The sequence below is a fragment of the Choloepus didactylus genome, chromosome 7 (genome assembly GCF_015220235.1).
Source record: "Choloepus didactylus isolate mChoDid1 chromosome 7, mChoDid1.pri, whole genome shotgun sequence".
In the NCBI taxonomy this organism is placed as follows: domain Eukaryota; kingdom Metazoa; phylum Chordata; class Mammalia; order Pilosa; family Megalonychidae; genus Choloepus; species Choloepus didactylus.
In genome coordinates, this window is record NC_051313.1 from 82,601,135 (window position 1) to 82,622,995 (window position 21,861).

The 21,861-nt window shown below is 40.0% G+C and overlaps 2 protein-coding genes across 2 annotated transcripts in view; both read left to right on the plus strand.

The window, feature by feature from the left end:
* Positions 1 to 21,861, plus strand: part of LOC119540636 (translation initiation factor IF-2-like) — a 191,222-nt gene that overhangs the window by 141,030 nt on the left and 28,331 nt on the right. The window lies entirely within an intron of this gene.
* LOC119540176 (plasminogen activator inhibitor 1 RNA-binding protein-like) lies at positions 19,721 to 21,170 on the plus strand. Its single transcript, XM_037844246.1, has one exon. The coding sequence runs from the start codon at positions 19,923 to 19,925 to the stop codon at positions 20,781 to 20,783; it is 861 nt and encodes a 286-aa protein (XP_037700174.1). The 5' UTR covers positions 19,721 to 19,922; the 3' UTR covers positions 20,784 to 21,170.

Sequence of the window (21,861 nt, forward strand, 5' to 3'; positions counted from 1 at the left end):
AACAGTCTTTTCCAGAATATAGAATAGATGCGAACATTCCCACTCATTATGTGAGGCCAGTATTATTGTGGTACCAAAACCAGCCAAAAACAGTATAGAAAAAGAAAACTTGAGACCAATATCTGTCATTAACTTAGGTGCAACTCCCTCCCCCCAAAAAAAAATTATGGCAAATCATCGATCTATGTATAAAAATGAAGTACCATGACTGTTCTGGTTTGCTAGTGCTGCCATTGTGTAAAATACCAGAAATGGACTGGCTTTTATAAAGGGGGGTTATTTGGTTACAAAATTAAAGTCCTAAGGCCATGAAAGTTCCCAACTAAGGCATCAACAAGAGGATACCTTGAAAAAGAATGGCCGATGGTGTCCAAAACACCTGTTTCTCCTGGGAAGGCAAGTGGTCAGCATCTGCTGATCCTTTGCTCCTAGGTTGTGTTTCAAAATGGCTTCCTCCAAAAGTATCTCTGGACATCTGTTTTAGCTCCTCTCAGCTCCTCTGCATCCTTGCTTCTTTCTCCCAGGACATTTCTCTCTAAGCATCTGGGGATTCTCTCTTAGCTTCTTTGGGGGCAAACTCTGGGCTTCATCTCTTAGGTTAGCATCTCCAAACATCCTTCTGCTCACATCTCCAAGAAATGCTAAGCATCATCAAGTGTCTGGGTCACCTCTGGAGCTCTCTTAAGTAGTCCAGTGAACTAATCGAGACCCAACCTGAATGGGTGGGGTCCACACCTCCATGGAAATAATAAGCTTTAATATAAGGTAGTAATTTCTCCCACTTTATTCTTTTTTGTCAAGATTGTTTTAGCTATTCCAGGGCCCATGCATTTCCATATAAATTTTAGAATAAACCTGCCTATTTCTACAAAAATTCTTGCTAGGATTTTAATAGAAATTGCAAGAAAACTATAGGTCAATTTAGAGAGAACTGAGAATTGACATCTTTAAGTTTTTAAGTCTTCTAATTTATGAACACAGTATGTCTCTCCATTTACATAGAAATAGGTTAGAAAACACAAGAACACAAAATTAGAATGGTGGTATGACAACAAGCTATTGATGGGGATAGAAAATTCCACTATGTGATATCATATTTGAAAATATCAGAGGAATAGATGATTTTCAGAAAGAATATAATTTACCATAATTGACTCAAGAAGTAGAAAGTATGAAGACTACACTAACCAGGGAAGAAATTTTACAAATTTATATGACTTTTACCTTTAATAAATTTCCTTCACCTGATATTCTTACATATTTTTGTTTATTTTGTTTTGCTGTAATGCAATTTGAAGATATATTCACATAGCATAGAAACCATCTGAAGTATACAATCACTGGTTCACAGTATCATCACGTGGTTGTGCATACAGCCCCATGATCAAATTTAGAACATTTTCATTACTCTAGAAAAGAAATAAAAGAGAAAACCCTAATATTCCCATACTCCTTATCCCCTCCCATATTATTGACCCATAGTTCTGGTGTGGTACATTTGTTACTGTTGAAGAAAAAGTATTAAAATATTACTGTTAACTAAGATGGAAGCATAGAGAGGAGTGGAAGCTAGTTAGTCCCCCTGGAATAACTAATAAGCAAGCAGGAACAGCTAGTAAATAATCCAGAATAACTGCGGGGGGACAAACATGACCATCCACTCATCATACACCAACCTGAATTAGGAGGAATGCCCAAGATCGCAGCATGAAATCTGTAAGTAAAAACTGCGGATCCAAGCTGGGAGCACCCTACCCCCATGGGCCAAGTTGCAAAGCCTCATGGAGCCAGAGAGCAGTTCTCTCTGAATGAGCAAATATAGCACAACTGAACTCCAACTGGGGTTTTAATTAACAAGTGTAGACTGCTTGATATGAATCCCCAACAAGCAGAGGCTTTAGGTGAAGACTGACCTTGGAGAGCTGGAGGGTGGCTGCAGACTGGCCCTGAAGGGGGATTTCTGTCCCTGTTTTGGCTCAGTGGAGAAAGCCTCACCCATTTTCAGTTCCCAGTGCTCTGACCCAGACAAGGGTGGAGATAGCACAGGCAGACAGAGACCTTTGAAATGCTAATGACCTCTCCTTAGGGGGTCTATCTCCCCTAAGAGGAAAGGGGTGGGATCCAGAACTTCTACCCACCTTCCATTCAAGACCAGACCCCAGAGCCTGTGGGAAAACAGCCACAGGCCACACCTCCTTACATCAGTCTGGAGTTACAGGCTGACAGGTGCCACCTGCTGGGCAGAAAAGCACAGTGACTTTAGGCATCACAGGGTGTACCTTAAAGACACACCCTCAGGGAAACTGGATACTGAGTAATTCTTCCTTCTGGGACCAGAGCCCATTTTTGTCTGGGAAAACCTGATTAGGGTAACCAAGGAAACCATGCCTAGACAACAGAAAACTACAACATACAGTAAAAGAAATGAAGTTATAGCCCAGTCAAAGGAACAAACTTACACTTCAACTTAGATACAGGAATTTAAACAACTAACACTAAGTCAATTCAAAAAGTTTAGGGAGGATATGGCAAAAGAGATGGACCATATAATGAAAACACTGGGCATACATAAGGTAGAAATTGGAAGTTCAAAAAACCACCTGGCAGAATCTATGGAAATGAAAGGCACAACACAAGAGATGAAAGACACAATGGAAACATACAACAGCAGATGTCAAGAGGCAGAAGAAAGCACTTAGGAACTGGAGAACAAGGCCACTGAAAGCCTACACACAAAAGAACAGAGAGAGAAAATAATGGAAAAATATGAGCAATGTCTCTAGGAATTTAAGGACAAAATGAAAATCAGGAATGTGCATGTCATTGTTGTCCCCAAAGGAGAAGAGAAGGGAAAAGGGGCAGAAGCAATAATAGATGAAATAATCAATGAAAATTTCCCATCTCTTATGAAAGACAAAATTACAGATCCAATAATTGCAGCATACCCCAAACAGAATATATCTGAATAGACCTATACAAAGACACTTAATAATCAGATTATCAAACATCAAAGACAAAGAGAGAATTCTGAAATCAGGCAGAGAAAAGTGATCCATCACATACAAGGGAAGTTTGATGAGACTATGTGTGAATTTCTCAATAGAAACCATGGAGGCAAGAAGGAAGTGGGGTGATATATTTAAGATACTGAAAGAGAAAAATTACCAACCAACACTCCTATATCTGGTAAAACTGTCCTTCAAATATGAGGGAGAGCTTAAAATATTCTCAGACAAACAGACAATGACAGAGTTTGTGAACAAGATACCTGCTCTACAGGAAACTGTAAAGGAGGCACTGCAGACACAAAGGAAAAGACAGGAGTGAGAGGTTTGGAATGCAATTTTGGGAGATAGTTGCACAGCAATGTAAGTACACTGAACAAAGATGACTGAATATGGTTGAAAGAGGAAGGTTGGGACCATGTGAGACACCAGAACATAAGACGAAGGATGAAGAATGGGACTGTATAACTCAGGGAAACTGAGGGTACTCAGTGATTGTAATAAAAGGTACAAATATTTTTTTTTAATTACTATTAACTAGTCTATAGTTTGGAATAGGTACATAATAGGTACATTATTATTAACTCCTTATGATAGTGTTGCATATGTGCTCTAGCTCTTGAACAAACTTCTTAATATTTATACAGTTAAACATGAACATTGTCCACCAAAAGATTCACTGTGTTATACATTCCCGTGTTTTAACCTGCAACTTTTCTTCTGGTGACATACATGATTCTAAACTTCCCCCTTTCCACCAAACTCACACACATTCAGCACTGTTATTCTCACAATAATATGCTACCATCACCTCTGTCCATTTCCAAACATTTAAGGGCAACCTAAACATTCTGCATATATTAAGCAACTGCCCCACATTCTTTAGCCTCATACTATATCCTGGTAATCTATATTCTATGTCTTATGTCTATGAGCTTGCATATTAAAATTAGTTCATATCAGATCATACAATATTTGTCCTTTTGTGTCTAACTTATTTCATTTAACTTAATGTCCTCAAGGTTCATCCATGTTGTCACATACTTCAGGACTTCATTCCTTCTTACTGCTGACGAATATTCCATATTATGTATATACCACATTTTCTTTATTCATTCATCTGTTGATGGACACTTGGATTGTTTCCATCTTTTGGCAATTGTGAATAATGCAGCTATAAACATCATTGTGCAATTGTCTGTTCATGTCCCTGCTTTCAGGTGTTCTGGATATATCCTAAGTGGTGGTATTGCCAGGTCATAAGGCAACTCTATACTTAGCTTGCTGAGGAACCGCCAAACCATCCTCCACAGTGGTTGTACCATTTTACATTCCCACCAGCAGTGAATCCATGTTCCAATTTCTCCATATCCTTTCCAACACTTGTAGTTGCCTGTTTGTTTAATAGCAGCCATTCTTGTAAGTGTGGATGATAACCCATTGAGGTTTTGAATTGCATTTCCCCAATAGCTAGTGAAGCTGAGCATCTTTTCATGTGCCTCTTAGCCATCTCTATTTCCTCTTTGGAGAAATATCTATTCATGTCCTTTGCCCATTTTTTTCCATTGAGTTTTTTGTCTTTTTATTGTAGGATTTCTTTATATATACTGGATATCAAACCCTTATCAGATACTTGGTTTCCAAATATTTTGTCCCATTGAGTCAGTGGACTTTTCACCTTTTAACAAAGTCCTTTGAAGTATTTAATATTGAAGAGTTCTCATTTGTCTATTTTTTCTTTTGTTGCTTGAATTTTGGGTGTAAAGTCTAAGAAAGATCTATCACTAGATCTTGAAGATTTTTCTCCACATTTTCTTCTAGGAGTTTTATGATACTCATTCTTATATTTGATACATTATTTTTTATTAAATTCAGTTTTATTGAAATACATTCACACACCATACAATCATCCATGGTATACAATCAACTGTCCACAGTATGATCACATAGTTATGCATTCATCACCACAATCTATCTCTGAACATTTTCCTTACGTCAGAAAGAACCAGAACAAGAATAAAAAATAAAAGTGAAAAAAGAACACCCAAATCATCCCCCCCATCCCACCCCATTTGTCCTTTAGTTTTTATCCCCATTTTTCTACTCATCCATACACTAGATAAAGGGGTTGTGATCCACAAGGTCTTCACAATCACACTGTCACCCCTTGTAATCTACATTATTATATAATTGTCTTCAGGAGTCCAGACTGCTGGGTTGGAGTTTGGTAGTTTCAGGTATTTACTTCTAGCTATTCCAATACATTAAAACCTAAGAGGTGTTATCTATACAGTGCATAAGAATGTCCACCAGAGTGACCTCTCGACTCCATTTGAAATCCCTCAGCCACTGAAACTATTTCATCTCATTTTGCATCCCCCTTTTGGTCAAGAAGATACTCTCAGTCCCACGATGCTGGGTCCACATTCATCCCTGGGAGTCATATTCTGCATTGCCAGGGAGATTTACACCTCTAGGAGTCAGGTCCCACGTAGTGGGGTGGGCAGCAAGTTCACCTGTCGAGATGGCTCAGAGAGAGAGAGGGCCACATCTGAGCAACAAAGAGGTACTGTGCTGGTTTGAATGTATTATGTCCCCCAGAAAAAGCCATATGCTTTGATGCAATCTTGTGGGGCAGACATAATAGTGGGGATTAAGTTGGAATGTTTGGATTAGGTTGTTTGCATGGAGATGCACCCCACACAACTGTAGACAATAACTGATGGGATATTTCCATGGAGGCGTGACCCCACCCATTCAGGGTGGGCCTTGATCAGTGGAGCCATATAAATGAGCTGGCTCAAAGAGAAGAGACTGAGTGCAGCTGTGAGTGATGTTTTGAAGAGGAGCAAGCTTGCTAGAGAGGAACGTCCTGGGAGAAAGCCATTTTGAGGCCAGAGCTTTGGAGCAGATGCCAGCTGCCTTCCTAGCTGGCAGAGGTTTTCCGGATGCCATTGGCCATCCTCCGGTGAAGGTACCCGATTGCTTGGATGCTTTGTGGCCTTAAGACTGTAACTGTGTCGCCAAATAAACTCCTGTTTTATAAAAGCCTATCCATCTCTGGTATTTTGCATTCTGCAGCATTAGCAAACTAGAACAGGTACTCAGGGGGAGACTCTTAGGCACCATTACATGCAAGTTTAGACTCTCCTTTGTGGTAATGAGCTTCATAAGGGCAAGTCCCATACTCGAGGGCTCAGCACATGAAACCGCCAGTCCCAATGTTTGTGACAACATATTTGATACATTTTGAGTTAATTTTTGTATAAGGTGTGAGATAAGAGTCCTCTTTCATTCTTTTGGTTGTTGACAGCCAGTTCTCCCAACATTATTGAAGAGACTGCTCTATCCCAGTTGAGTGGGCTTGGAAACCTTATAAAAAATCAATTGATGGGTGACATCATCAACATGGTGATGTAAACAGCTACTGAAAATCTCTCTCCAGAAAATCAACAAAATAAAAAAGACAATTCTGAATTGTTCAGAACTCTGAAAGAAGATATAGACTATATAAGGTCCCTACAAATGCTGAATCAAAGACAGAGATAAATATCAGGTAGGAATATCCTATTCTGGACTGGCCAGTCCTCTCCATCTCCCTCTCTTGGTCTTTCACAGCAGCTGGGATCCTTCACACCAAAGACACAGAATATGAATTCTCTCACAGCAATGAGACAGACCCCCACTATTTGGAGACCAGGAGGACAGGGGTGGACATTTCAAGGCCCAGATAAGTGAGGGACAAATAGTCCGAGGAAATGTGGACAGAGACTGTTTTTGCACCTTGGGTCTGAAAGCCCTTCCCCGCCCCTAAGGGAAGCAGCAGTGGGCGGCTGGATCCTTGCCTGGAGGACAGTTGTAAACTGGTAAAGCTGGGGGAGTCCTCTGCCACAAATAAAGTGGAGGACACATAACCCCACATTGAACCAGATTTTGACCAGCAATGTCAGGGCAAAAGAAACCCACTGTTTCAGCCTGCCAGGTCAAGGCACCTGGACACCAAGGCAAACTGCTTCTGTGGACAATTAAGTTACCAAACAGCACCACCTGCTGGGAAGACCGGAAAGTACAAGGAAATTAAAGTCCTCTTCACAGACTATCCAGACACTGTTTCAGTCCCACTGGAGCTGGTCTAGACCCCCTGCACAAGAACCTGCCCCTGTTTTGGCATGGAAATAGGGACAACACAATTATTAAAGCAGCACCCTATCACAAATCCAGGTCTTGTGGGCTGGTGAAAAACAGAGCACTACTGAAAGCCAGCAGACTTTTATACCCACACACAGAAACCTTGCTATAGTGCTCAGTGCCTATGCCCATGACTGAGGCAGGACACTGTGGGAACCTGGTTTTGGGGGGAAACTGGGAGCCAGAGCCAATTTGAAAACTGGTCAGTGAGAGAGACCAAGAACAGAGAGTGAACAAAGCCAACCAAAACAAAAACCCTAGTAAAAGACAGAAAATGACCCCAAGAATAAACAAAGCAAGAAAATCAGATGCTTAGACAACAGGAAAAAAATCATGACTCATACCAGGAAGAACAAAGACATTATGCAGCAAAGGAACAAACTAACACCTTAACTTAGATACAGGAGTTGAAACAACTAATTAAAGATGTTCAAGCAAATCATCTAAATCAAATCAATGAGTTGAAGGAAAATGTGGCAAAAGAAATGAAGGATAAAAAGAAGATGCAGGGTGTCCCTGCAGAAGAACTTGAAAGCTTGCAAAAACAAATGGCAGAACTTATAGGAATGAAAGGCACAATAGAAGAGATGAAAAACACAATGAGATATACAACAGCATATTTAAAGAGGCAGAAAAAAAGATTAGTGAACTAGAAGACAGGACATCTGAAATCCTACACAGTAAAGAACAGATAGAGAAAAGAATGAAAAAATATTAACAGACTCTCAGGGAACTGAATGACAACATGAAGCACATGAGTATATCTGTTATGGGTATCTCAGAAGGAGATGAGAAGGGAAAGGCAGCAGAAAGAATAATGGAGGAAATAATCAATGAAAATTTTCCATCCCTTATGAAAGACATAAAATTACAGATCCAAGAAGCACAGTATACCCCAGACAGAATAGATCTCAATAGACCTACTCCAAGACACTTACTAATCAGATTGTCAAACATAAAAGGCAAAGAGAATTCTGAAAGCATCAAGAAAAATGATCCATCACATAAAAGGGATCTCAATATGACTGTGTGGATTTCACAGCAGAAACCATGGAAGCGAGAAGGCAGTTATATTATATGTTTAAGATACTTAAAGAGAAAAACTGCCAACCAACAATTCTATATCTAGCAAAACTGTCCTTCAAAAATGAAGGAGAGTTTAAAATATTTAAAGATAAGTGACACTGAGAGAGTTCATGAATAAGAAACCTGCCAAGACAGAAGAGAGAGGTTTGGAGAACATGTAGAAATGAATATTAGCAGTAAGTGTAACTTAGTATGATAAAAAGAGAAAAAAAATAAGATATGAGAGATAAAATCCAAGAGGCAAAATAGTTGAACAAATGACTGCCATTTCAGTAAAAACATTAAATGTTAATGGATTAAACTCCCCAGTCGAAAGACATAGATTGGCAGGATGGATTAAAAAAACAGAATCAATCTATATGCTGTCTATAAGACACTCACTTAAGACCCAAGGACAAAAACAAATTGAAAATGAAAGGTTGGATAGATATTTCATGCAAACAACCACCAGAAAATAGCAGGGTTAGCTATACTAATGTCAGACAAATTGGACTTCAAATGTAAAGCAATTAAAGGAGACGAAGAACACTATGTGAATAAAAGGGACAATTCATCAAGAAGACATAACAATCATAAATATCTGTGCACCAAGCCAGATGCACCAAAATACATGAGGCAATCACTGACAACACTGAAGGGAGAAGTAAACACTACTACAATGATAGTTAGAGACTTCAATACAGCACTCTCAGCAATGGATAGAACACTTAGACACAGGGTCAATAAGGATACAGATTTTGAATAAGATGACAAATGAACTAGACTTAACAGACATTTACAGAACATTGCACCCCAAAACAGCAAGATATACATTTTTCTCAAGTTCTCATGGATCATTCTCCAGAATAGACTACAGGTTGGGTCACAAAGCAGGTCTCGAAAAATTTTTAAATGTTGAAATTATACAAAGCACTTTCTCAGATCATAATGGAATGAAGTTGGAAATTAATAAGAGGCAGAAGGCTGGAAAGTTCACAAATACATGGAAGCTAAGCAACACATTCTTAAACAACCAGTGGGTCAGGGAAGAATTTGCAAGAGAAATCAGTAAATATCTTGAGGCAAATGAAAATGAGAACACAACACATCAAAAGTTATGGATGCAGCAAAGGCAGTTCTGAGAGAAAAATTTATTGCCCTGAAAGCCTATATCACAAAAGAAAAATGAGGAAAAATTAAGGAATTAACTGCTCTCCTAGAGGAACTGGAGAAAGAACAGCATACTAACCCCAAAGCAAAGAGAAGGAAAGAAATAAAAAAAGACTAGAGCAAAAATCAATGAAATTGGGGGAGGAGCTAAGACAGCAGTGTAGAGAGGTGTGGAATTTAGTTAGTCCCCTGGGACAACTAACAAACAACCAGGAACAACTAGTAAATAATCTGGAACAACTGCTAGGGGACAACCATGACTGTCCACACATTGTACACCAACCTGGATTGGGTGGAAAGGCTGAGATTGCAACATAAAATCTATAAGTAAAAACTGTGGAAACACACCAGGAGGTCCCTCCCCCCATGTCAAGCTAAGCTGCAGGACCTCCCTATGGGAGAAAACAGCATTCTCAGAGTGAATGAATATAGTTCATGCCAGCTCCAACTGGGGTTTTAGCTAACAGATGTGGACTGCTGAATACAAGCTACAAACATAAACAAGAAGCAAGTTACCCTGAGGTCACTCCCAGTGGAGAGGAGGTAGGGCTGAAGGAAAGGGAAAAAATTAATTTAAAACAAAGGAAAAAAATACAGAGACTTTTAGAGACTGACCTAGAGAGCTGGAAAACACCTGTGCCTCAGTAGGGGGAGCCCAAAAGGCCAGATGCTCTATTTGACCAGTGGGTGAAACTGAGGGGCCATTGGCTGGCTCTGAAGGGGGACTTTCTTTCCCTTTTTCTCTCTCTCAACCTGAGTAGCTCAGTAGAGCCTCAGCCATTTTCAGTTCCCAGTGCTCTGAGTTGGCAGAGTCAAAGAGACAAAGAACAAAGGATAACTCCCTAGGGGGTGTATCTTCCCTAAGAGAAAGGAGGTGAGGTCCAACTCAATGGCCTGCCCTCACCTCAGAACTCAGACCCCAGGGCCTGGTGGAAAACAGTCAAACAGAAACAACAGTCTGGAGCAACAGGCTGACAAGCGCCACCTGCTGGGCAGGTTAGGAAAAGCACAGCAGGTAGAGACCTCACAGGAAAGTCTGTCAAACTCTAAGAGACACCCTCAGGGAGACTTGAAACTGAATACAATCCCATTCTGAGATCTAAACTCATTCTGGTCTGGGAAAATCTGATTGGGGTAACCAGGGAAGCCAGATGCATAGACAACAGAGGACTACAAACTACAATGGGAAGGGCAGAGATATGGCCCAGTCAAAGGAACAAACTTATATCTCAGTCAAGATACAGTTGAGATATTGTTTCACTTTGATGAAATAGTCAAAGATTTTCAAAGAAATCTGCTAAATCAAATAAAAAATCAAATCAACAAATTCCAGGCAAAAGAGATGAAGGATATAAGGAAAACACTGGGTGAACATAAGGTAGAAATTGAAGTTTGAAAAATCTACTGGCAGAATCTATGGAAATGAAAGGCACAACACAAGAGATAAAAACACAATGGAGACATACAACTGCATATCTCAAGAGGCAGAAGAAAACACTCAGGAACTGGAGAATAAGGCACCTGAAAGCCTACACATGAAAGAATGGAAAAATGTGAGCAATGTCTCAGGGAATTAAATGACAACAAGAAGTGCATGAATGTACATGTCATGGGTGTCTCAGAAGGAGAAGAGAAGGGAAAAGGGGCAGAAGCAATAATAAAGGAAATAATCAATGAAAATTTCCCATCTTTTACAAAAGACAAAATTACAGATCCAAGAAGTGCAGCATATCCCAAACAGAATATATCTGAATAGACCAATACAAAGACACTTAATAATCAGATTATCAAACATCAAAGACAAAGAGAGAATCCTGAAATCAGCAAGAGAAAAGTGGTCCATCACATACAAGGGAAGTTTGATAAGACTATGTGTGAATTTCTCAGTAGAAACCATGGAGGCAAAAAGGAAGTGGGGTGATATATTTAAGACACTGAAAGAGAAATACTTCCAACCAAGAATCCTATATCCAGCAAAACTGTCCTTCAAATATTCTCTGACAAACAGATAATGAGAGAGTTTTTGAACAAGATAAATGCTCTACAGGAATTACTAAAGGGAGCACTACAGACAGAAAGGAAAAGACAGAAGTGAGAGGTTTGGAACACAATTTTGTGTGACAGTAGCAAACAGTGTAAGTACACTGAACAAAGATGACTGTGAGTATGATTGAAAGAGGGAGGTTAGGAGAATGTGGGACACGAGAAGGAAAGAGTAAAGATAAAGACTGGGACTGTATAACTCAATGAAACCTTGAGTGCTCAACAATTGTGATAAAATGTACAAATATGTTTTTACATGAGGGAGAACAAATGAATGTCAACCTTGCAAGGTGTTAAAAATTGATGTTATTGGGGGAAAAATACAATCAAAGCAAACTAGACACTACAGTTAACAGAAACATTGTATTATGCATCCTTTAATGTAACAAGGGCAATATACCAAAGCTAAAGGAGTTTAAGAGGGGGATAAAAGGGAGGGTATGGGACTCTTGGCATTGGTGATGTTGTCTGACTCTTTTATTGTACTTTAGTTTAATTCTATCTTTCCTATTGGTGCTTTTAGCTGTAATTTTTTTCTTTCTTTTTCTTTTTCCTTTGTCTCTCTACCTTCTTTGACTCTTCCTCCTCTTTTGTGGAAGAAATGGAGATGTTCTTATATAGATGGTGGTGAATTCATAAATATGTGATTATACAGGGAACCATCAACAGTTTTCTGAGGACAGAATGTATGGTGGGTGAATAAAACCATCTTTAAAAAAAACAAACAAAAAAATGGGATGGTGAAGAAACCTTGAGGGCACTATATTGAGTGAAATAAGTCAGACACAAAAGGACAAATTTTGTATGGTCTCACTGATATGAACTAATTATAGTATGTAAACCCATAGACATGAAATGTAAGTTACCAGGATATAGAACAAGGCTAAAGAATGGGGAGTGGTTGCATATTATGAACAAAATGTTTAACTAGGTTAAACTTAAGTATTTGGAAATGACAGAGTGACAGTAACATGACTTTGTGAGAAAAACTAACAGTGCTGAAAGGTGTGTGAATGTGGTGGAAAGGGGAAGCTCAGAGTCATGTATGTCACCAGAAGGAAAGTGGGAGGTTAAAATATGGGAATGTATAAAACAGAGAATCTTCTGGTGGACAATGTCCATGCTTAACTGTACAAATATTAGAAATCTTTTCATGAACTAGAATAAGTGTATGACACTATAACTAGAAGTTAATAATAGAGGGGGATATAGGGAAAAATATACCTATTGCAAACTATGTACTACAGTTAGGAGTATTTTAACATTCTTTCATCAACAGTAACAAATGTACTATACAAATACCATGAGTCAACAATGGAGGGGGGTAGGGTATGGGAGGATTTGAGTTTTCTTTTTGTTTTTATTCCTTTTCTGGAATAGTGGATGCACAACCGTATGATGGTATCATGGGCAATTGATTACGCACATTGGATGATTATGTGGTATGTGAACAATCTCAATAAAATTGAATTAAAAAAAATAAATGAAATTGAGAAATGAAAACAATAGAGAGAATCAATAAACCACAAGTTGGTTATTTGAGAAAATCAGCAAAATTGATGGACCCTTAGCTAGACTGACAAAGGAAAAAAGAGGATATAAATAAATAAAATCAGAAATGATAGGGGGGACATAACTACCGACCTGCAGAAATAAAGGAGATAATGAGAAAATACTATGAACAACTACATGCCAACAAACTAGAAAAGTTAGACAAAATGGACAACTTCCTAGAAAACCATGAACAACCAACATTGACTCAAGAAGAAATAGAAGACCTCAACAAACCAATCACAAGTAAAGAGATTGAGTCAATCACAAAAAAGCTCCCCAAAAAAGAAAAATCCAGGACCAGATAGTTTCACATGTGAATTCTACCAAGCATTCAAGAAAAAATTAGTACAAATCCTGCTCAAACTCTTAAAAAAAATTTGAAGAGGAAGAAAAGCTACCTAACTCATTCTATGAAGCCAACATCACCCTAATACCAAAGCCAGACAAAGATAGTATAAGAAAAGAAAATTACAGACCAATTTTTTAATGAATATAGATGCAAAAAAATCCTCAACAAAATACTCACAAATAGAATGCAGCAGCATCTTAAAACAATTACACAGAAAGGCAGGGCAAGATGGTGGAGTGGTGAGGTGTGGCATCTAGTTACTCCTCTAAGGAAGCTGGTAAATAGCCAGGAACTGTATGGATAAGCCACTTCAGGGACTTCTGTGACTTCTCACACATCATACACCAATGTGGAAAGGGTAGGAAGGCTGAGATCACAGCAAAAAATGTAAGATTCCCTGGCTGGGTGGCTGGCACTCCTTCCCCTCAGGCACTGCAGACTGTCTTGGAGCTGGTTCCCAGAGGGAAAAAGAAACAATCTGTTCTGGGAACAAGGGAGGGGGACTCAACCCAGTACCAACTGCAGAATTTATTAACAAACTTTGACTTCTGAATAAAGGCTCCAAGCACAGATAACCCAGGAACAGGTACGAAAGGAGCCAGGAGGAATCTGTCCAGCAGAGAGGATATGGGGCTGACAACAAAAACAACAACAAGAAAAACAGGGAGTTTTGGAGTTGGAGGTGTTCAGAATACTGGAAAAGGGCTGGGCTCCAAAATAAAGGGGCACATAAAGACAGGTACCAAATCAGGTTCTGGATTCCAAATGCAGGGGCCTGGGGTCTGGCTCTGAAAAGGGTTTTTATGTTTCTTTCTTGTTCTCCAACTCTTTATCTTTTTACTTTTCAATACTGTGTCAGAGCTCCTGCTTCAGCACTGCCCCAGGCAAGGGCAGAATTAAAGGTGACTGAGAGTAACTATTCAGGTGAAAGAGATAATAGCCTAAAGGTGTATCATTAAATAGTCTATACTGGGACCGACAAAACTTGGGGGCTGGGGAAAGGCCTTTCAACAGGATTTCTTTTTTCTTTTTGTTTAAATAACTATTCAAAGTAGCTCTTTACAGAAAGTCTCAGATATTTGCAATGGCCACTGAACCCAGGCAAGGGCAGAGCTAAGATAGGTCTTAGAGACACAGCAATGATTCCAGTAGGGGAGACAATTCCCTAAAGGCCATAACTTCCCCAAGAAAAGGGGGTATGAGGCCCAGCTCAAGTAGTGGCCCTCCTTCAAAGAATTCAGACCCCAGGGGTTGGAAAACAGAAACCAGCTTGAGTCAGCCATGCCCTTAGCAGGGTCAGGGTCTGTGGAGAATTAAAGGCACCCATGGCACCTCTTTACACTGGTGGGGAACTGCAGGCTGAGAAGAACCACCTGCTGGACAGGATAGGAAAAGCACAAAGTCTAGAGGCTTCACAGGAGAGTCTCACAACCTGTGGGGTCTCATTCTCAGGGAAACTTCGTGCCCTTTTTCTGAGACCTGGGCCTCTCTGGACTGGGAAAATCTGATTGGGGTCAATCATATCTGGAGAGACCCTCTCACAGAAAGATTACATAGAGGCAGGGCAAGAACCAGAAAAACAAGAGTTGGAAAATTCTGATCAACTAAACAGAAGCTAGGTTAGAGGTCTAGAATTTTGAACTGCACATCAAAGAACAGATAGAGAACAAAGCCAACCAACAAGAAAACCCAGGTAAAAGAGGGAAAATGAGCTCCAGAATAAACTAATCAAGAAAATCAGATGCCTAGATAGCTAAAAATAATAAGCCATACTAGGAAACACAAAAATAAAATATGGACCAGCCTAAGGAACAAACTAACAGTTCAACTGACATACAGGAATTGAAACAATTAATAAACAAATGTCCTACATCAATTCAAATATCAAATCAATGAGTTGAGGGAAGATATGGCTAAAGATATGAATGATATAAAGAAGAAATTGGGCAAACATGAGGAACTTGAAAGTTTGAAAAAACAAATGGCAGAACTTATGGGAATGAAAGGCACAATAGAAGAGATGAAAAACGCAAGACTTACAACACCAGCTTTAAAGAGGCAGAAGAAAGGATAAGTGAACTAGAAGACAGGACATCTGAAATCTTACACACAAAGGAGCAGATAGTGAAAAGAATGGAAAAATATTAGCAGGGTGTTAGAGAACTGAATGACAGTACAAAGCACACAAATATAAACATTATGGGTGTCCCAGAAGGAGAAGAGAAGGGAAAAGGGGCAGAAAGAATAATCACTGAAAAATTCCCAACACTTATGAAAGACATAAAATTACAGATTCAAGAATTGCAGCATACCCAAAATAGATGATCCCAATAGACATACACCAAGACAGGTATTAATCAGATTGGCCAATGTCAAAGGCAAAGAGAATTCTGAAAGCAGCAAGAGAAAAAGCAATCCATCACATATAATGGAAATTTGATAAAATTATGTACAGATTTCTCTGCAGAAACCATCGAGGTGAGAAGGCAGTGGTATGATATATTTAAGATGCTTAAAGAGAAAAACTGCCAACCAAGACTTCTATATCTGGCAAAACTGTCCATCAAAAATGAGGGGGAGATTAAAATATTTTCAGACAAACAGACACAGAGAGTTTGTGAATAAGAGACCTGCACTTCAAGAAATACTTAAGGGAGTGCTACAGGCTGATAGGAAAAAAGAGGAGAGAGAGGTTTGGCCAAGAGTGTAGAAATTAAGGCTATCAGGAAGGGTAAAAGGAGATTGAGAAAAAAATGATATGACATATAAAAACTGAAAGATGAACTGGTAGAAGAAAGTACTGCCCTTACAATAATAACAGTAAATGTTAATGGATTAAACTCCCCAATAAAAAGACATAGACTGGCAGAATGGAGTAAAAAACAAGACTTCTCTATATTCTATCTACAAGAAACTGACTTTAGGCACAAGGACAAAAATGGCTGAAAGTGGAAGGCTGGAAAAAGATATTTCACACAAACAACAACCAGAAAAAAGTGGGAATATTTATATTAATATCAGACAAATTAGACTTCAAATGTAAAGCAATAAACAGAGATGAAGAAGGACACTATATACTAATAAAAGGGACAATTCATCAAGAAAACATAAAAATCATAAATATTTATGCCCCAAGCCAGAGTGCCCGAAAATACATGAGGCAAGCACTGACAACACTGAAGGGAGAAGTAGATACTTCTACGATAATAGTTGGAGATGTCAGTACACTGCTCTCATCAATGGATAGAACATCTAAACAGAGGATCAATAAGGAAACAGGTGTTGAATTGTATGATAAATGAACCATACTTGAAAGACATTTATAGAACACTACACCCCACAACAGCAGGATACACATTCTTCTCATGTGCTCATTGACCATTCTCTAGGACAGAACACATGTTGCTTCACAAAACAAGTCTCAACAGATGTAAAACAATTGATATGATACAGAACACCTTCTCAGATCATAATAGAATGAAGTTGGAAATCAATAACAGGCAGATGGTCAGAAAATACACAAATATATGGAGGCTAAATAACACACTATTAGACAACCAGTGGGTAAAGGAAAAAATTACAAGAGAAATTATTAAATACCTTGAGGCAAATGAAAATGAAAACACAACATATCAAAACTTCTGGGATGCAGCAAATGTGGTGCTGTGAGTGGAATTTATTGCCCTAAATGCCTGTACTAAAAGAGAAGAAACAGAAAAAAAACTGATAAATTAACTTCACCTGCAGGAACTAGCTGCTACAACACAAAAAAATCAGTTAATGTAATACACCACATCAATAAATAAAAGTGGAAGAACCACATGATCATCTTGATTGATGCGGAAAAGGCATTTGACAAAATTGAGATGTGACTGAATCAACTGTGGGCAACATTTTGATTGGATGATTTCCATGGAGGGTTAACTCACCCATTCAGAGTGGGTCTGAATTAAATCATTGGAACCATATAAATGAGGTAACAAACAGAAGGAGTTGAGAGCAACTGAGAGAGACATTTTGGAGAGGAGATGCAGCTAAAAGAGACATTTTGGGAACACAATTTTGAAATGCAACCTGGGAGCAAAGGAAGGAGACACCAGTCATGTGCCTTCCTAGCTAAGAGGTTCTTTGGATGCCATCGGCTGTCCTTCAGTGAAGGTACCCTATTGTTGATGCTTTACCTTGGACACTTAAGACTGTAACTTTATAACTCAATAAACACCTTTTATAAAAGCCAATCCATTTCTGGTATTTTGCATAATGGCAGCATTAGCAAACTGGAGCAGATTTTGGCACCAGAGAAGTGGGATGCTGCTGAACTTGCAAGTACCAAACATTTTGGAATGGCTGTTTAAATGGATAAGGGGAATATTCTGGAAGAATTGTGAGGAGTTTGATGGAAAAGGCCTAGACTGCTTTGAAGAGACTGTTGGTAGAAATATGGACTCTAAAGATACTTCTGATGAGGTCTTGAGTGGAATTGATGAATGTATTGTTGCAAACTGGAAAACAGGCAATCCTTGTTTTAAAGTGGCAGAGAATTTGGCAAAATTGAGTCCTGGTGTCAGATATAATGCAGAATTTAAAAACAATGAGCTGGGACACTTAGCTGAAGAGATTTCTACACTAAATTTTGAAAGTGTGGCCTGGCTTCTCCTTGTAGCTTATAGTAAAATGCAAGAGGAGAAAGATAAACTTAGAACTGAACTCTTGGGTTCAAGGAAACCAGAAACTGATGGCTTGGAAGATTCTGGGCTTCCAGAAAGTGAGACCCCAGTGGCTACAACCCCACATGAGGATTTAACCAAACATGGAACTCAACCTCCATTTCAGTACAACTGGGATTGGAGATGGGGTTATCCAGAAAGGATTTGTGGAAAGTCCTATTGTCTAAAGGTTTTGACCACTGTGTGCTTCATGCCAAGCCAATTAGAATTTTGCAAAATCTGTATAAGTGGAACCACTGCTGGTCTGGACTGGACAGGAGACAGAAGGAACAAATTGAAGGAAAAGTTTCTTCAAAGACAGAGCCATGGAGATTGAGGTCTGGAGTCAAGAGTTCTTGAGCTGGGAGAGTGGAGCAACCCATGCACCTAGAAAGGGTGAGTTTGTCCTGGAGGCAGAGCGTGGGCCTTCTGCCTCAATGTTCAGGAAGAGTGCTGCCACCCCATGCCCCAGAGAGGGTAGAGCACATTCCCCAGGGATTGGGGAGATCCTGGCCACCACCCCACTGTTCAGAGAGGGGATAGCCTTTGCCCCAGAGAGGCAGAGTCTGGGTGGCACCTGATGTTTGAGGAGGGTGGGGCCAAGAAGAAGGTGGTCTCCCCAGTGTGTGGATATGTTGGAACACTCACCCCAGCATTTGGAGAGAAAAGGGCTGCCACATAGGCCCTTGGAAAGGGTTGGACTCCTGCTCTCTCAAGCCCCAAGGTTAAAACACCATTCTATAAGCGACTCTCAGACTTTGAAAGCTAATGGAGTTTGTCCTGTGGGTTTTAGGAACTGTTTTGGTCCCTTAAACCCTGTTTTCCTTACTCTTTCTCCTTATGGAAATGAGAATGTTTATCTTATGACTGTCCCTCCTTTGTAAATTGCCAGTAGATAACTTGTTCTACATTTCACAGGTCCACACCCAGAGGGGAATTTTGCTTTAGGACAGACCATGCCTGTAGCTGATTTTGATGGGATCTTGTACTTACCTACTGTTACTGAAATGATTTAAGTTTTTTGATATTTTTATGGGATGAATCTATTTTTTTATTTGGAAAGAATATGTTTTTCTGGGGACCAGAGGGTGGAATGTGCTGGTTTGTATAACTTATGTCCCTCAGAAAAAGCCATATTATTTAAGGCAATCTTGTGGGGGCAGACATATTAGTGTTGATTAGGTTGGAACCTATTGTTTGAGTGTTTCCATGGAGCGGTGATGCAATCAACTGTGGGCAACATTTTGATTGGATAATTTCCATGGAGATGTTACCCCACCCATTCAGAGTGGGTCTGAATTAAATCACTGAAACCATATAAATGAGCTGACAAACAGAAGGAGTTGAGAGCAACCAAGAGTGTCATTTTGAAGAAGAGCTGCAGCTAAAAGAGACATTTTGGAGAATGCTTGTTTTGAAATGCAACCTGGGAGCAAAGGAAGAAGACACCAGCCATGTGCCTTCCCAGCTAACAGAGGTTTTTTGGATGCCATCGGCCATCCTTCAGTGAAGGTACCCTATTGTTGATGCCTCACCTTAGACACTTAAGACTGTAATTTTGTAACTGAATAAACCCCCTGTGTAAAAGCCAATCCATTTCTGGTATTTTGCATAACAGCAGCATTAGCAAACCAGAACAGGTTTAATATCCAGAATATATAAAGAGAGCCTATAGAACAACAACAGAAATGCAAACAATGCAATTTAAAAATGGGCAAAAGACTTGGATAGACGCTTTTCTAAAGAGGAAATACAGATCTTGTGGGAAGAGCTGAAGCAGGCGCTCTTGGCTTGGCACGGCCCGCTGCAATCCGTGGAGGAACGCGCCGCCGAGCCACCATCATGCCTGGCCACTTACAGGAAGGCTTCGGCTGTGTGGTCACGAACCGATTTGACCAGTTATTTGACGATGAATCGGATCCCTTCGAGGTGTTAAAGGCGGCAGAGAACAAGAAAAAAGAAGGCGGCGGGGGCGGTGTTGGGGGCCCTGGGGCCAAGAGCGCAGCTCAGGCCGCAGCTCAGACCAACTCCAACGCAGCAGGCAAACAGCTGCGTAAAGAGTCCCAGAAAGACCGCAAGAATCCGCTGCCCTCCAACGTTGGCGTGGTTGACAAGAAAGAAGAGGTGCAGCCGCCCGTGGCGCTTAAGAAAGAAGGAATAAGACGCGTTGGAAAGAGACCTGATCAGCAACTTCAGGGTGAAGGGAAAATAATTGAAAGGAGACCAGAAAGGCAACCACCTCGTGAACGACAATTTGAAAAGCCACTTGAAGAAAAGGGTGAAGGAGGAGAATTTTCAGTTGATCGACTGATGATTGACCGGCCTATCCGGGGCTGTGGTGGTCTTGGAAGAGGTCGAGGAGGACGTGGACGTGGAATGGGTCGAGGAGATGGATTTGATTCTCATGGCAAACGTGAATTTGATAGGCATAGTGGAAGCGATAGATCTGGCCTGAAGCATGAGGACAAATGTGGAGGTAGCAGATCTCACAACTGGGGAACTGTCAAAGATGAATTAACTGACTTGAAGCAATCAAATGTGACTGAGGAAACCCCTGAAGGTGAAGAACATCCAGTGGCAGACACTGAAAATAAGGAGAATGAAGTTGAAGAGGTTAAGGAAGAAGGTCCAAAAGAGATGACACTGGATGAGTGGGAGGCTATTCAAAATAAGGACCGGGCAAAAGTAGAATTTAATATCTGAAAACCAAATGAAGGTGCTGATGGGCAATGGAAGAAGGGATTTGTTCTTCATAAGTCAAAGAGTGAAGAGGCTCATGCTGAAGATTTGGTTATGGACAATCATTTCCGGAAGCCAGCAAATGATATAACGTCTCAGCTGGAGATCAGTTTTGGAGATCTTGGCCGCCCAGGACGTGGTGGCAGGGGAGGGCGTGGTGGGCGAGGGCGTGGTGGACGTCCTAATTGTGGCAGCAGGACTGACAAGTCAAGTGCATCTGCTCCTGATGTAGATGACCCAGAGGCATTCCCAGCTCTGGCTTAACTGGATGCCATAAGACAACCTGGTTCCTTTGTGGACCCTCCTCCCTGAGGCTTTGCATGCTTAAGGATCCCAAACGACTAAGAAATTAAAAAAAAGAGAGAGAGAGACTGTCATTCATACCATTCACACCTAAAGACTGAATTTTATCTGTTTTGAAAATGAACTTCTCTCGCTACACAGAAGTAACAAATATGGTAGTCAGTTTTGTATTTAGAAATGTATTGGTAGCAGGGATGTTTTCATAATTTTCAGAGATTATGCATTCTTCATGAATACTTTTGTATTGCTGCTTGCAAATATGCATTTCCAAACTTGAAATACAGGTGTGAACAGTGAAAAAAAAAAAAAAAAGAGGAAATACAAATGACTCAAAAATATATGAAAAGATGCTCAACTTCACTGGCTATTAGGGAAATGCAAATCAAAACCACAATGAGATATCATCTCACACCTACTAGAATGGTCATTATCAATAAAACAGAAAATTACAAGTGCTAGAGAGGATGTGGGAAAGAGGCAAACTTATTCACTGTTCATGGGAATGTAGAATAGTGCAACCACTCTGGAAGGCAGTGCAGCAGTTCCTCAGGAAGCTAAGTATAGAATTGCCATATGATCCAGAAATTCCATTGCTAGGTATATACTCAGGGGAACTGAAAGCTAAGACACAAGTGGACATTTGTAAACCAATGTTTGTAGCATCATAATTCACAACTGCCAAGAGATGGGAACAGCCCAAATGTCCATCAATGGATGAGTGGATAAAAAAAAAATGTGG

Excerpts from the sequence above, each read along its gene's own strand:
- LOC119540176 (XM_037844246.1), top strand. The coding sequence starts at position 19,923 with ATGCCTGGCCACTTACAGGAAGGCTTCGGCTGTGTGGTCACGAACCGA.